Source organism: Tenrec ecaudatus, chromosome 13 (genome assembly GCF_050624435.1).
Source record: "Tenrec ecaudatus isolate mTenEca1 chromosome 13, mTenEca1.hap1, whole genome shotgun sequence".
Classification (NCBI taxonomy): Eukaryota; Metazoa; Chordata; class Mammalia; order Afrosoricida; family Tenrecidae; genus Tenrec; species Tenrec ecaudatus.
Window position 1 is genome coordinate 136,560,325 of NC_134542.1, and position 12,989 is coordinate 136,573,313.

General features: G+C 50.5%; 1 protein-coding gene across 1 annotated transcript in view; it reads right to left on the reverse strand.

Moving 5' to 3' along the window:
* Positions 1 to 252: 252 nt before the first annotated feature.
* Positions 253 to 12,989, reverse strand: part of NCKAP5 (NCK associated protein 5) — a 965,306-nt gene continuing 952,569 nt past the window's right edge. Inside the window, exons 13-16 of the mRNA XM_075529168.1 lie at positions 6,663 to 6,977; positions 4,556 to 4,695; positions 1,308 to 1,440; positions 253 to 311 (exon numbers count right to left, since the gene is read on the reverse strand). Coding sequence (XP_075385283.1) covers positions 253 to 311; positions 1,308 to 1,440; positions 4,556 to 4,695; positions 6,663 to 6,977 — 647 coding nt within the window. The remainder of the gene's footprint in view (positions 312 to 1,307; positions 1,441 to 4,555; positions 4,696 to 6,662; positions 6,978 to 12,989) is intronic.

Genomic DNA, 12,989 nt, shown 5'->3' on the forward strand with positions numbered 1-12,989 from the left:
TGGTTTTGTTTTTAATATCTATTGTCTATTGCCTCGCAGAAACCTCACTCATTTGTTGTACCCCAGGTAGCTGGAACAGCTGGCTCAGAGGAGGCTTTCGACAAACATTTGTCCAATAAATGAGTGAACAGCATCCTAAACCTGGAAGAGGCCCTTGAAGTGTACTTAGGGGCAGAAGCTGAAGGTCAGCGAGCTGAGGTTATCCGTGGACTCCCCAGGAGTTCTGGGGAAGAGGTTGTTGGGGAGCCTGGCTTATTCCAAGGGGGGCTTCACTGGCATGTCCCAAGGTGATGTCGTCTCTCCCCCATCACCTGCCACAACCAGAAGGGTGGTGAAGAACCAGAGAGAGTCACTGAGGACAAGAACCTAACTCAAATGCCAAAGGAATCCACCTCGTTTCTCCTGGGTAAGGCTCTGGATGGATGACTCAGCCCTTTGCCCTGCTCCTCTAAGATGCACAGCTCACAGAGATTGCTCCAGACTAATGAGCTGCTCCGACACACCAGCCTTCATCCCCACCCCCCTCTGATGCTGCGAATAGCGAGAATCTGTGAAAATTAAGAAGCACACCAGAGTAACATTTGCTCTTGTTTTGAAAAGGAAATCGTGGTAGCGCCTATCGTTTAGAAATCAGTATTAGGAACAACGGATTGCTCTGAGAAAAACAAGTCTGATGCATCCTATCGTGGTAACATTCCGGACAAGCCAGACCAGAGCAGAAGACAAGCAGACCCAGACCCCACTTAGTATTCTGGGTCCCTCTCTCCTTTCGTCCTGGGAAGGGAACACCATTATCTGAAGGGACACATTTTTAATGTCTCTGGATGATGGGTTATTGCTGCCAATTCTGATTCAAAGAAGAAGACAGAGAGGGCGCTCTGAGCCCCCTGTCCTAACTAGCTCCAAGTGGGACTAACAGGCCCACCCAGAGTGCACAGCGTGCTGGCAGCCCAGAGCCTTGAAAACCCGGTCCAGAACTCACTGACCAAAGCGTGTGATTATGGACAACGTCACGGCTGTGGTCAGCCCTTCCTTACTAAGAAACGTCCATCGAAGACTTTCGGCACCTGCTGGATTTGGAAAGAAAACCCGAACAGACTGCACTGCGAAACCATGAAGATTATACCCCCAAACAAATTAAAGTGCATCAGACAGTCTTCAGTTGACACCAGAAAATCAGCCCTGAAAATAGCGGGTGAGCTGAGACTGAAAACGGAGGAGGACGGGCAGAGCACAGAGGGGCATGGTCAGCGCCCTGCACCCCCCCCACCCCCTGCCCCGCCAGCGCGCTCCCCGCATGTGGTTACCTTGGGTGGCGCTCTGCGTTGTTTTTACCAACTTGCCCCTTCCAGCTCCAAAGCCATTCTTCCCAAAGTCGGGGTCGCTGTCACTGCCACTGCCGCGGCTGGCAGAGTACACACACTTTCGGGGCACCTTGTCCTAAGTGAGCAACATGAGACCGTTAGCTAATTCATGCGCTTTGAGCTGGGCAGAGCATCCTGCGGGGCATGAAGCGTCTCGTACCCGGGCATTCTTTAGGGTCTAATTTTACACAGAGTGTAAAATTTTACTCAGAGTGCCTACTCTGAGCCTGCTGTTCCAAGACTAATGGCCTATTTACGTAACTGACCTCGCCAGGGGCTTTCAAATACCAGTCGCTAAAAAAATCCACCTCAGGTGCAAAGGAAAAGACATCCAGCTAATTGATAACTTTCTTCCAGCCCCCACAGGCAGCCGCTGTGGGGGACGTGAGAGAGTGCTGGTGCCATACACTCCTCTGATTCACGGGCAGCTCCTGGTCAAGGGCTTGAGCTCCCCTCTGGCTCACACGCACACAGAGCCTGCCCCTGGAGGGTGACACAGGAGTGAGGACAAGGGCAAGCTGAGGTGGGTTGAAGGCGGCCCATACTCTCCCAGCAGGGCTTCCTTCTGCGCACACGGTAGATGGCTGGATTGAGGGCGCAGCCCCTGCGTGCAGAATTGGGGGTGTCTGGGACCCTCTTTCATGTTTGCAGGCTGTCCAGTCGGACAGTCTATTTTCCACCCTGCATTCCAACAGCTCCACGGACGGACGTCCACATGGGATGGGTTTTAAGGTCTGGACAGAATCATGTCATTGAGGATTTTAAAAACTCCATTGGTTAAATGAGCAAAAAGAGGGATGTAGGGCAAGTGAAAAAAAAGGTTTGATAAGTTGTTTAAGTTGCTGAATACAAAAATGACCTCATTTGTAACCCCCACCTAATTTACAATAAAAGACAAAACAAAACACTCTCTTGGCTGGGGTTAAACTTCCAGGTAGTTATGCATTCACTGGGTCCTTGCCTTAGGTATCCATGCACTGAACAGATATTTATGGAGCACTTATTCTGGGAGGGCCATCGTGCCAGGTTCTGGGGATACAGCGTTCAATGCGGCAGTCCCAGGTCTCGGGCATTGACTAGCACGAATAATGCCCCAGAAGAAAGCCAAGGTCTCCTGACGGGGGCACCAGGTAAGCCCGTGTCTAGTGATCCAAGAGGATTCCATTCCCTTTCTGGAATAAAGCGGTGCTCTTTTTCATTCCGCACTCACTTAACCAGGTGCTGTTTGGCTCTATAATGACGTATCCAGCTAACTCTCGCTGCAAACGTCCCCTACCTTGCAGTCCGTAACGAAGGGGTATAAGTGTCATGGCTAACGGCAGACCTTATCAACTGGATCAGGCTTTCCAAGTGGGCAAGGCTGATGCATGGCAATGAGGAAGGGGGCTCCAGGGGCATGTGTATGTTGGTGAGTGTGTTCTGTGACAGGTGCCCATTAAGACACAGTGAAGGGACAGGGCTCCAGGCTGGCCATGTGGAGAAAGCCTCACTCCCCCGCCCCCCTCCTTGGAATGGCGTTTGCCTCTTCTCCACTGCAACTGCCTTTGGTTTCTGCAGCACGTTCCCCGCTCCAAATTTGGGGCTCTGTTGGGATTTTGTGTTTTCGAGTTTAATGTAGTTCTGTGTCCGTTGGAGAAGTCTACGTTTCCTCAAAGCGTGTTCTGTAGACTCAGCAGCGGGACACATGTAGACCTCACAAAACCTGAGGGCAGGGAGGACAAGCTGGCTGTTACCAGATCTTTCAGGTGACTCTGATGCTTGCTTAGGCTCAGGAACTGCTGTGGAGGAGGCCTAAAGTCTCTGTGTCCAACGTAAGGCAGTGAGACCCTTTTTTGCTTCTCAGACCCGTGAGCTGCCTGCATTCTAGTGTGGGTCATGTGAAGTCTAAAGGGCCCATGGTTACCTTTCCGTGCCCACCCCTTGCCCCCCCACCCCAGGGTAGTCTCCCTTCTCTCTGGGATGTGGTGTCTGCCTCTGGAAGATGAGGCGTGGGCCCAGAGTACTTGGCCAGCATCCCATGTCCATTCAAAGATGCTAATGTCTGAGGGCAGGCTCGGCTACACCAGGTGTGGGGGAAGCTCAGGTATGGGGGAAGCTCAGGTGTGGGGGAAGCTCAAGTGTGGGCTAGCCATATGTTTTCCTCTTCAGAATTGGGCAGAAACTCTACTAAAAATAGGCAGAGGCTCCTGATGCCCAGTGGGCTTGCTGAAGACAGCAGATGTCCAGGGCGAGGTGATGGATTGGATGGTGACTGAGGCCCATGTTCCCCCACACCCCACTCACAGCCAGGTGCCACCAAGACCCTGCGGGGGCCAGCCACGGGATAAGCAGAGGAAGAATGAACGGGCTGACCGTGGTCCCAGTAACAAACTGCAGGAGCTCAATGAAAGGGGCCGAGAGGAAATCCCAAGGAAGCACAGGCCTGGGGTTAAGGTCACTGAATGGCCACAGACCATGGGCTCCTCCCCAGGTCCCACTACACGTGTGACTGTGTGAAGGTGGAGGAAACTTCCACTGCGAAAATGATGGGGAGGAAAGAAAGGAGGTGTCACTAAGCCAAACAAGTCACCTGACCGCTCCAGGCCTCAGCTTACTCATCCCTACACGGGAAAATTATGTAGGCTTTATCAGTCTCACGGGGGCCTGGCATAGGGTAACCTAAAGGAGGAAATGATATCGAGGGGGAAAAAGCATTTGAAACAGTGCCCTGTGACAGTGGAGAGAATGCTATTCCTTAGGGTCCCATCAGGGGAAGCGTCTGTAATCTGGGCACAGCCCACTTCCTGGCAGCCCCTTTGAATGACCACGGCTCCCAAGAACTCACAGTGTTACTTAATAACCAGAGAACAAGCTCGGAGGTTTTGCTTTCACTTCTAAGCCACCAGCAAATTTTATTTAAAATTACATCTCTCACAAACGGGTTTAAGGAGTTTGCCTTTCACTAGCACAGCGGTTCTCAACCTTCCTCATGCCGAGACCCTTTCCACACAGTTCCTCCCATTGGGGTGACCCCCCAACCATAAAATGATTTTCATTGCTACCTCATCACTGTCATTTTGCTGCTGTTATGAATCGGGCGACCCCCGCGAAAGGGTCATTCGATCCCCAAAGGGGTCGAGACCCACAGGTTGAGAACCGCTGTGAGCTGGCCCCACGGTTGTTTGGCCTCCTCCCCTGGGCATGTTCCTCACCTGGGTCGCAGCAGCAGCAGCAGCAGCATCTTGGCCCGCCCAGGCTGGCTCAGTTGCCACTGCGGCTTCAGCAGATTCAAAGGAAGGGCACGTTTGAGGCTTTGGCTCAGCTTCGCTCTGCTTGTGGGAAGGGAGTTTTCCTGCACAAGGGAATGGATGTGAAGTCACAGACCAACACCTCTCTACAAGCTTAGGGAGGGCCGTGGGAAGGCATTTTCAGCAACCCGAAGGTTTCCATTTTTGATACGGGGGTAAAAGGCAAAAAGTACCCGTGACTATGCAGGCTTTAAGGGGGATGTGCCCGCTCAACGGGGCGCTAAACCCACTTTGAGGTCCTCACTCACTCACTGCCATCGAGTCGGTGCTGACTCATAGCAACCCCCTGGGAGTTCCCGAGACAGAATCACTACACCACCGGGCTTGACACTCAGACCCTGTCTCTTCCCCATCGCCCAATCTTAAAAGGAGTCACTGATGTCCACATCTTTGGAAGCCAGTGGGTCCCTGCCTCTGGGCCACAGTGACATAGTGACATCACCGGTGGGCAGGGAGCTTCTGGGAGGGCGGCACAAGAAGGCCTTCAGTGGGCTGACCTCACTTCTCTGCGATCGCCTGCTTTTTCACGTCTATCCATGACAATTGAACGCAGACTCGAACCTCACAAAACGGATGCAGTGCATATTAGCGGTGAGATCAGGACAACCGCCTCCCTAGGCCCGCTTATGAAGCCATTCAAGGCTTGCCATTTCTACTCAATTTGTTACAATGGCAGTTTTTAATCATGGCCTCTGCTCGGCAGCCCGCCGCCGCTTGGAGGTCACACACATGACTGTCGAGGCATGCGGCACATAATCTGTAACTAAGATTGCGCCTCTGAGCCTCTGGAAGCCATGCCATTAATTAACAATACACTTATTTCAAAAATAGTATGTGTTCCAGCCTTTTATGACTTAGCCTTGGACCGAGGTTGGCAATGAGACATTCGTGGCCATGGGTATTATGGAATGATGGAATAACTCAGCCGCGGGAGCAGCCAGATGCCTTTTATTCAAAGATGTTTAACTAAAAGCCTTCTTTGGGAATTTCTCAGAAGCCAATCCTGTCATCTCTTCTCATGCCTCCTTCCCAGTCATCAAATCACCAATGAGACCCTGTAATTCAGAGTTCTATTTCATAAGCTACGTGGGTTGTGAATGCAGCAGAAGCCAAACAAGTTACAAGTTATATAGTGTCGTGTCATCCTGGGCTGCAATACATATTTCCGATCGTTAGGGTACAGGGACAAGCCCTTGGTCCTTACTCAGTCCCTACCTTTAATCATGAATGCTTGCTTCCACTGACTCCGACAAAGAACGGTCCTTCTCTGTGGGGAGGCCTGCTCGTTCTAGGGAGGTCAATGCACAGTCGGTGGCCCATAGAGCACACCCAGTCTTTTACACTCCAACTGATATGTGTATTTGAACAGGACAGGAATATGCCCCAAGGCATATTCCTTGTGCAAAGTGCAAAAGATATTTAGCAAAATTTATCTTGTGGGCCTAAGTAGGTCTATCTTGGTAGTCCTGTGTTAAAAGATAAAATTCCACCGTGTGTTTTTCCCTTCACCCATTGATGTATTTGTACATTGGTGCTTAAACACGCATGTCCTTCATCTGTGTGTCTATGCTGCTGGGTAATCCTGTAGATCAGGGGTCCTTAAACTTTTTAAACAGGGGCCAGTTTACTGTCCCTCAGACCCATTGGAGGGCCGGACTATAGTTTTTAAAATTATGAACAAATTCCTATGCACACTGCACATATCTTATTTTGAAGTAAAAAAACAAATGGGGCAAAAACACTCAGTGGGCTGGATAAATGTCCTCGGTGGGCCGCATGTTGCCCGCGGGCCGTCGTTTGAGGACGCCTACTGTAGATGATGTTTACTACACCCTTTCATACGGTTGGCTTTCTGGCCGAGGGCAGGCAGGGATTTTCCAGCATCAGTATTTCCACCAGGCAGAGCTGTCTTGCTCACCTCCTGGTGAGCTGAGCATTCTCCGCTTTTGTCAGGGAGGGCATGATTGTAGGTGAGGGAGCGATCCAATTTGAAAGGTAATTGGTCTTGTACCTGAAGAGGCTGGTTTGGGGAGGCGACTTTGAAGAGGCCGGACCCCTTTGGTGGTCATGATGGGGTCTGATGCAGAAGGAACAATGGCGTTATCCGCAGGACCGTGGCAGTCTGCGGAGGAAGGCACTTCTCGGTCAAGGGTCCGGGCTCCGGTGGGAGAAGCTGTGGAGAGGGCTGGCTGGAGCGACAGGGCGGGCTCAGTGTCCTCCAGGGTGTCTGGTTTGCACATGTACCGTCCTGTTGAGCGTGTCCCTGAGTCGGGCAGCGGGAAGGTTCCAATCCCACTGTCTAGAGTTCGCATCTGGCAGTTCGATTCTGAGACAGAGGGAACAGAGGGGAGAGCGTGAGAGAATGCGGACCCACAGGGAACATGGGCATCTGGATCAAGGGCACGCTTTGAAGGAAGAGTTCCTGAAAAACAACAAAAATGAAAATGAACTATTTGGAAGTAGTAGTAAAGGCATCGTTGATGCCCAGTGAAGTCAGACATTCACTGGAGCATGAACATATTCCCTATAAGGAAAGAAGACTAGTCCACCACGGGCACCAACAGTCAGCCACAGCTACATACACCCTGGATGGTTCTCTCATAGAAAGGGAACGTTCATTACAAGTCACCATTCAGTTCTGTGCCCCTACTTCAATCTGTAGGGAGCCCTGGCAGTAGGCAAGGTGTGGGAAACAGAAGGATTTCTCCCAAGTGTCTCCCCCAAATATATGCCAAACTAAGCTGCTTGCGAATACACTTGGAGTCATCAGAAGACCAGCCATCCAGAGCAAGCAGCCACCACTGTTTATCCCACAACAAGTAGGGCCCACTCCCTCCTGATAAGGATAGTAGTTGTCTGTTTCCTTGTAGTAGACCCCAGAGAGGTCAAGCCCACCCAAGGGGAGGGGGCAAGGTTAGGCTGCCATCATGAATCTTAGGTCCTCCCATCTTGTCACATGTATACCTCTAGTCCTTCCCATTTCTATGTGCACACCCTAGCTCATCCCCTTCCTGTTACGCCTGTGCCCATTGTACATCCCCTTCCTATGTGTATGCCTATGGTACTGCCCCTTCCTGTGACGTGTGGTTCCCTGCAATCGTGCCCCCCGAAGTAGATATAACCCTGGGTTCACAATAAACAGGGTCTTCAAGTATCCTGCTGGGGTTCCTGGCCCTCCTCACCTCAGCCCACGCTGTGCATGGACCTGGCTGATGAGATCATGGCCATCCAGGAGGTGAGCATGCTACCATGAAATGTGCCTAATTCCATTATTTAAATCTCTCTTCTATCTCTCATGCTCTCGACGACTTTAATATAATATTTATACATCTCAACCCTACAGTTGTGCTTACTGAACCCGTGATTAGTGGTGGGGGCTGGCACCCCATTCAACTGCAGTAAGGCATTGGGCTGCTATCCACAGGTCAGCAGTTCACACCTCTCCAGGGGCTTCTCAGGAGAAAGACGAGCATACAGCCGCGGAGCACCGGGCAGCGGTTCTAGTCCACCCTTGGGTTGCTAGTGCTCGGATTGCCCCTCAATGACAGTGCTTGTCGTTTTCTTTCCCTCGGTGCGGTAAAGCTTGTTGACTGAAATAAGAAGAGTAACACACACAAATAGCACAGTGAAGAAGGGAGATCCTAACGCTAATGGTAGACGTCTTGCAGGAATTATGATTATTCCTCAGTAGCTTCACCACACCTATGGCCTCTCAAAATTTACCTGCAGGGACAAGAAACGCACATGCTCCCCAGGGCCTTCCCAAGGGCCACACCCACAGAAACATCCCCTGTCAATGGGCTTTCTCTGACCCCACTGCCTCTCAGGGTCTTCCCGAGGAAACCGCAGACCATGCCTGTCTCTCACACTCCCTTAATGCAACGACAACACAACTCAGGTGTCGCTCTTGGGGTCCCATTGTTTCCCATGACAAGTTACATTGGTTTCACAGCATGTGTATGTGTGTGTGTGTGTGGGGGGGAAGCATATGCTAATGATGTCACATATCTTCTGAACCAATCTTATCTACAGAGAAAGATACAGTAGCAGAAGAAATCAGTCGGTATGTAACTGCCTAGATGGTGAGTGACTTTAGCCTCATCAACATGACAGCATTTAAGACCTTGCTGTCCCCTGTTCACATGCTGTTCACGTTCTATTCACGTGCTGTTGGCTGAAACCGCCTTGGTACAGTTTCTATGGACACCATGTGCATCCCAGGCTGTGTAACAAGCACAAATCAGCGCTGTGTTCAGCACAGTGGAATGCCGTGCCACCTTTGTGTCCAGAGGCTCAACAGCTGGTATTTCTTTGTTCCTTTATAAACTAGTGGTTCAAGTGTGGTCTGTATCAGTCACTAACCGTGTGTAAACCTGCAAAAAACCCTTAAGGAACTTGGGGTCTCAGATCCCTTATACGGTTGCTCTGAAGATGAAAACATGTGCATCTTTAAAACCACAGAACTTCAAATGATGCCCAGCTTACTGTGAAAGAGCTGAACAAGTGAGCGGGGACACATAGGAAGTGTGTTTTTGTCAACAGACCCTAGTGTACTTAGCAGGTGTGAGATATCTCACACGTAACCAGTTCATAATTAAACACTGTTCAAGCACGATCTCATCTGAGCCTGAGAAATTAGGATCCAAATTCCCGAATCTGCCCATTTCTCCACCAGTCCTCTGAAAACCAGCTTGCTGTCATCAAGGAGTAGGATTCTGAAACATTTCAAATAGTATTATGAGAACAAGGGAGTGGGAACGGACAAGCCCAGTGTTCCTAGGTCCTCACTGGTTTGGAACTGGGCTTTTCAAGAAGTAGGAAGAGAAAACTTCCATTTGAATCGAGGCTTCAGTCTCTAAAAGAATATTGAGTGGGAAGAGGCAAATCCCCTTTCTCCAGCCTGGTGCCCGTTAAACATCTCAGATGCTGTCAGATCTCTGGGGTGGGTCATGGTCTGCAGGCTGACTGGTGCTTTCTCTCCCCAGGACCACAAGGGGCAATGTCTCAGCCCCCACTCATTTCAGGACCTGCCTCTGTCAGCTTCTCTCTCAATGAGTCTTAGAGATTATTCACCATCTCCTCTATCCGGTTTTGAGAGACGACCATCTTTCTGCATGGAGGGGCTCAGGCAACCTTGTGAAAAGAGGAAGACTGGTACCCAGATGCACTGTTCGTTCTTCACTTCAGCCTGGATACACAACTGTCTCTGACTCTGGCATGTTCACATGCGATGCGCATACGTGGGTAACTCTGAATTGGCTAAAATATTCAGTCCCACACAGGAACAAGTGCTTCTAATCAGAACCGCCCAGTCTTGGGAGATGAGAATTGAGGATCACGAAACGCAACAGTTGAGTTGTAAGAGACCCTGCGTGCCTAGGCCTGTCAGTCACGATCTTTTACTATCAGCATCCTATGTTCTACATACTCCTGAACCAGAGTTCTCAACATGGCAATACATTCGGGGGATTTCCCCCCCTCTAGTGAAGGCGGGTCATCAAAATTTGACTGCTTCCTAGCGACTCAGTGTCCCTGAATGTCACAGACAGTTTGCCGTGGCTACTAACTAAAAAGTTGGCAGTTTGAACAAAGGCCTGGTGATCTGTTTCCGTTAAAGAGTAAAGCTCATGGGGAAATTCTACTCAGTCACATGTGGGATTGCCATAGGCTGGAATGGATTTGACAGCAACAGGAGTATTGTAGTGTGATGGGCAGATTTTAAGGCAACTTGATGGAGGGAGAGGAGAGGTAGAATCCAACATGTCAATCAGCCTGGGGGTGGTTTTTTAGGGGTGTGGCCTTTTTATAAGAGAGACTCAGAACTGAGACTCTCCCTCTTGTGCCTCTTCACCTTCCTGCTTGCCTGGATTGGGCGTCAAGCCGTGAGGATGGCAGCCCATGTGACCTCCTGCTGACTCCTGGGAGCTGTGGCACCCTGCCATGTTCCTGCCGACCTTGGACCCATGCCCCTCTGCACCCACTGGGCTGTGATCGCCCAGCCTCCTGCGTCAGTGAGCAGCAACTGTGTGAGTCTGAGAGTGAGGCTGGGCCTGACTGCTGGCTGTCTTGATACCTAATTCTTTCTGGATATAAAGTTATTTCTTACACAAATATGAGTGGTTTTGTTTCTCTAGAAGAGCCACCCAAAGACTATTTTTCTTGGCTGTGACTTGAAAGGGTGGCTTCTTCAGAGTACCCAGGGCTACTCTGGGAGGAGGACATGGAGGTCGACTGCAGAGATGCCGACTGCCGTAGACCCCTGGGAACACAGTTCCACTCAGACCCGCATGAGATGCGCTTAGTACAGCTGCCAGGAGTTCACCGCTCCTTCTATGTCATCACTTTCTACCATCACAACAACCCTGTGTGGACAGGTCTGCTACTGGTATGTTACAAATGTACCCATGGCATGCTCAAAGAGACTAATTAACTTGCTCACGTCAAATGCTGTAAATAAAGAACCTACATTTGGATCCAGGATTGTTCAGCATCAAAGACCATGCCCTTAGCACCAACTTATACCCACCCCACCCCCCACCACCAAAAAAAAGCTAAGCTAAATTTCAGAAGTGAGATCTGCTCCGGGTTCACCACGGAGGCAGTTATGTGAGTAGGCTCCTGGCTTGACAGCGCTCTGGTTCCCCTCCTGGGGTTGGTGCTGAGCCCTGAGTTCTAGTTGGGTTCCTACTATAAAAAATTCTGTGGTTGGGGGTCCACAGTCCAAGTCCCTGCCAATTCTATGCACTTGATGCTGACCGCAGTTGCTTAGTAGCTTTTCCATCTGTTTGCTTGGACTGGCTTCTTAGACTTCCACACTTGTGCTGTCTTGGAACTTATGTGGCCTCCCCGGGCTTGGTGATGGTCACCATTCCCAAAGGCCAGGCTGCTCTGGCATGCTCTGAAAAGATGCTCTCCCCGCCCCCTCCGGCGTTCAAGCCTCAACAAACACTGAATCCAGTCCTTCGAAACGGAGGCATAAGGCAAAGGGAGTTCCTTAGCTTCTCTCAGTGATCAGTCCGCGTTAGGCGCAGACACCCAAGGCTGTGTGTGGCGGCATGGCCTGTAGCCTGAGGTTCGGGGATAGTTGCAGGAAAGAGCAGAGAGGTCTGGGGCAGGATGAATGGGGAGAGCAGCTGAAGTACCGCCGGTGCCCTTTGGAGGGCGCCGGCACTTCCCGGCTTTATCCCTGAAGTCATGTTCCTTCCCTTCCACACGCACTATGGCCACGCTGGCCTCCACAAAATAGCCCTTTCCGCAGGTGTGACTTCTCCACTGGAGATTTGTGTGCACTGAAATTAAGCTCAGAAACCACTTGCTACGAGGGCCACTTTTTCTTCCTAAAAAATTACCGATACCAAGTCCATAGGGAAGGTCAAGGACTTGCTTGTAAGGACTCTGAAAGGAGGTGTGGACAGTCAGGGGCTCACACACCATCCACCAAGCTTCACCCTCAAGCAAAGCCCTTGCGAATGCATACGGTTTGGGAAACGAGTGTATATTGAAAATGCCAATACCACCTTTGTGGAACTTCTTTAAAAATTAAGGCTCTGCTCCAGTGGGGAGGAGATGAGTCACTCAGGGTTCAGTGGAGCAACAATGAAACTCAATACCTTCCTCTAGTTCCTGAACCCTTCCTCCTCATGACCCTTGTGGACCTGGTTATACCAGAGGATGTACAGCAGTGCAGTGGGGATCTGGAAACACAGGGAATCTAGGGCAGACGAACCTCTCAACACCCGCGGTGGGAGTGGCGACACTGGGAGGGAAGGGGCTGTAGAAAGGGAGAACCGATCTCGGAGATCTATGTGTAACCTCCTCTCTGGGAGATCTATGTGTAACCTCCTCTATGGGCAATGGGGAGGTGGGTGAGGGGAGATGCCGGGGAGTGTAAGATAAGATATAATGATTATTTATGAACTGTCAAGGGACGGGGGGGGGGGGAGGGAAACCCAGCTGATTCCAGGAACCCAAGTGGAAGGTGAATTATGAGAATGACGAGTGCAATGAATGTATAAGGGTGCTTTGCCCAATTGATGTATGTATGGATTGTGATAAGAGCTTTATGAGCCCCAATAAAAAGATTTATTAATTAAAAAAAATAAAAGCTAGGGAAATTTTTACTTAAAAAAAATTAAGGCTCTGCTAAGTTTCGTGCAGTTCATAAGGATATTTTAACCTGAAAAAAAAACAGCAGATCTTGTGCTTTGGAAGCCTGTGTCTCCCCTACCCGCCAGCACCCCCCGACCCCCTCCCCAACCAACACACATACACACCTCTCTGGGAATGACAAAGATTCATGATGTACGTAAATGGTTGGAACAAAGTTCAATGGGGCGAG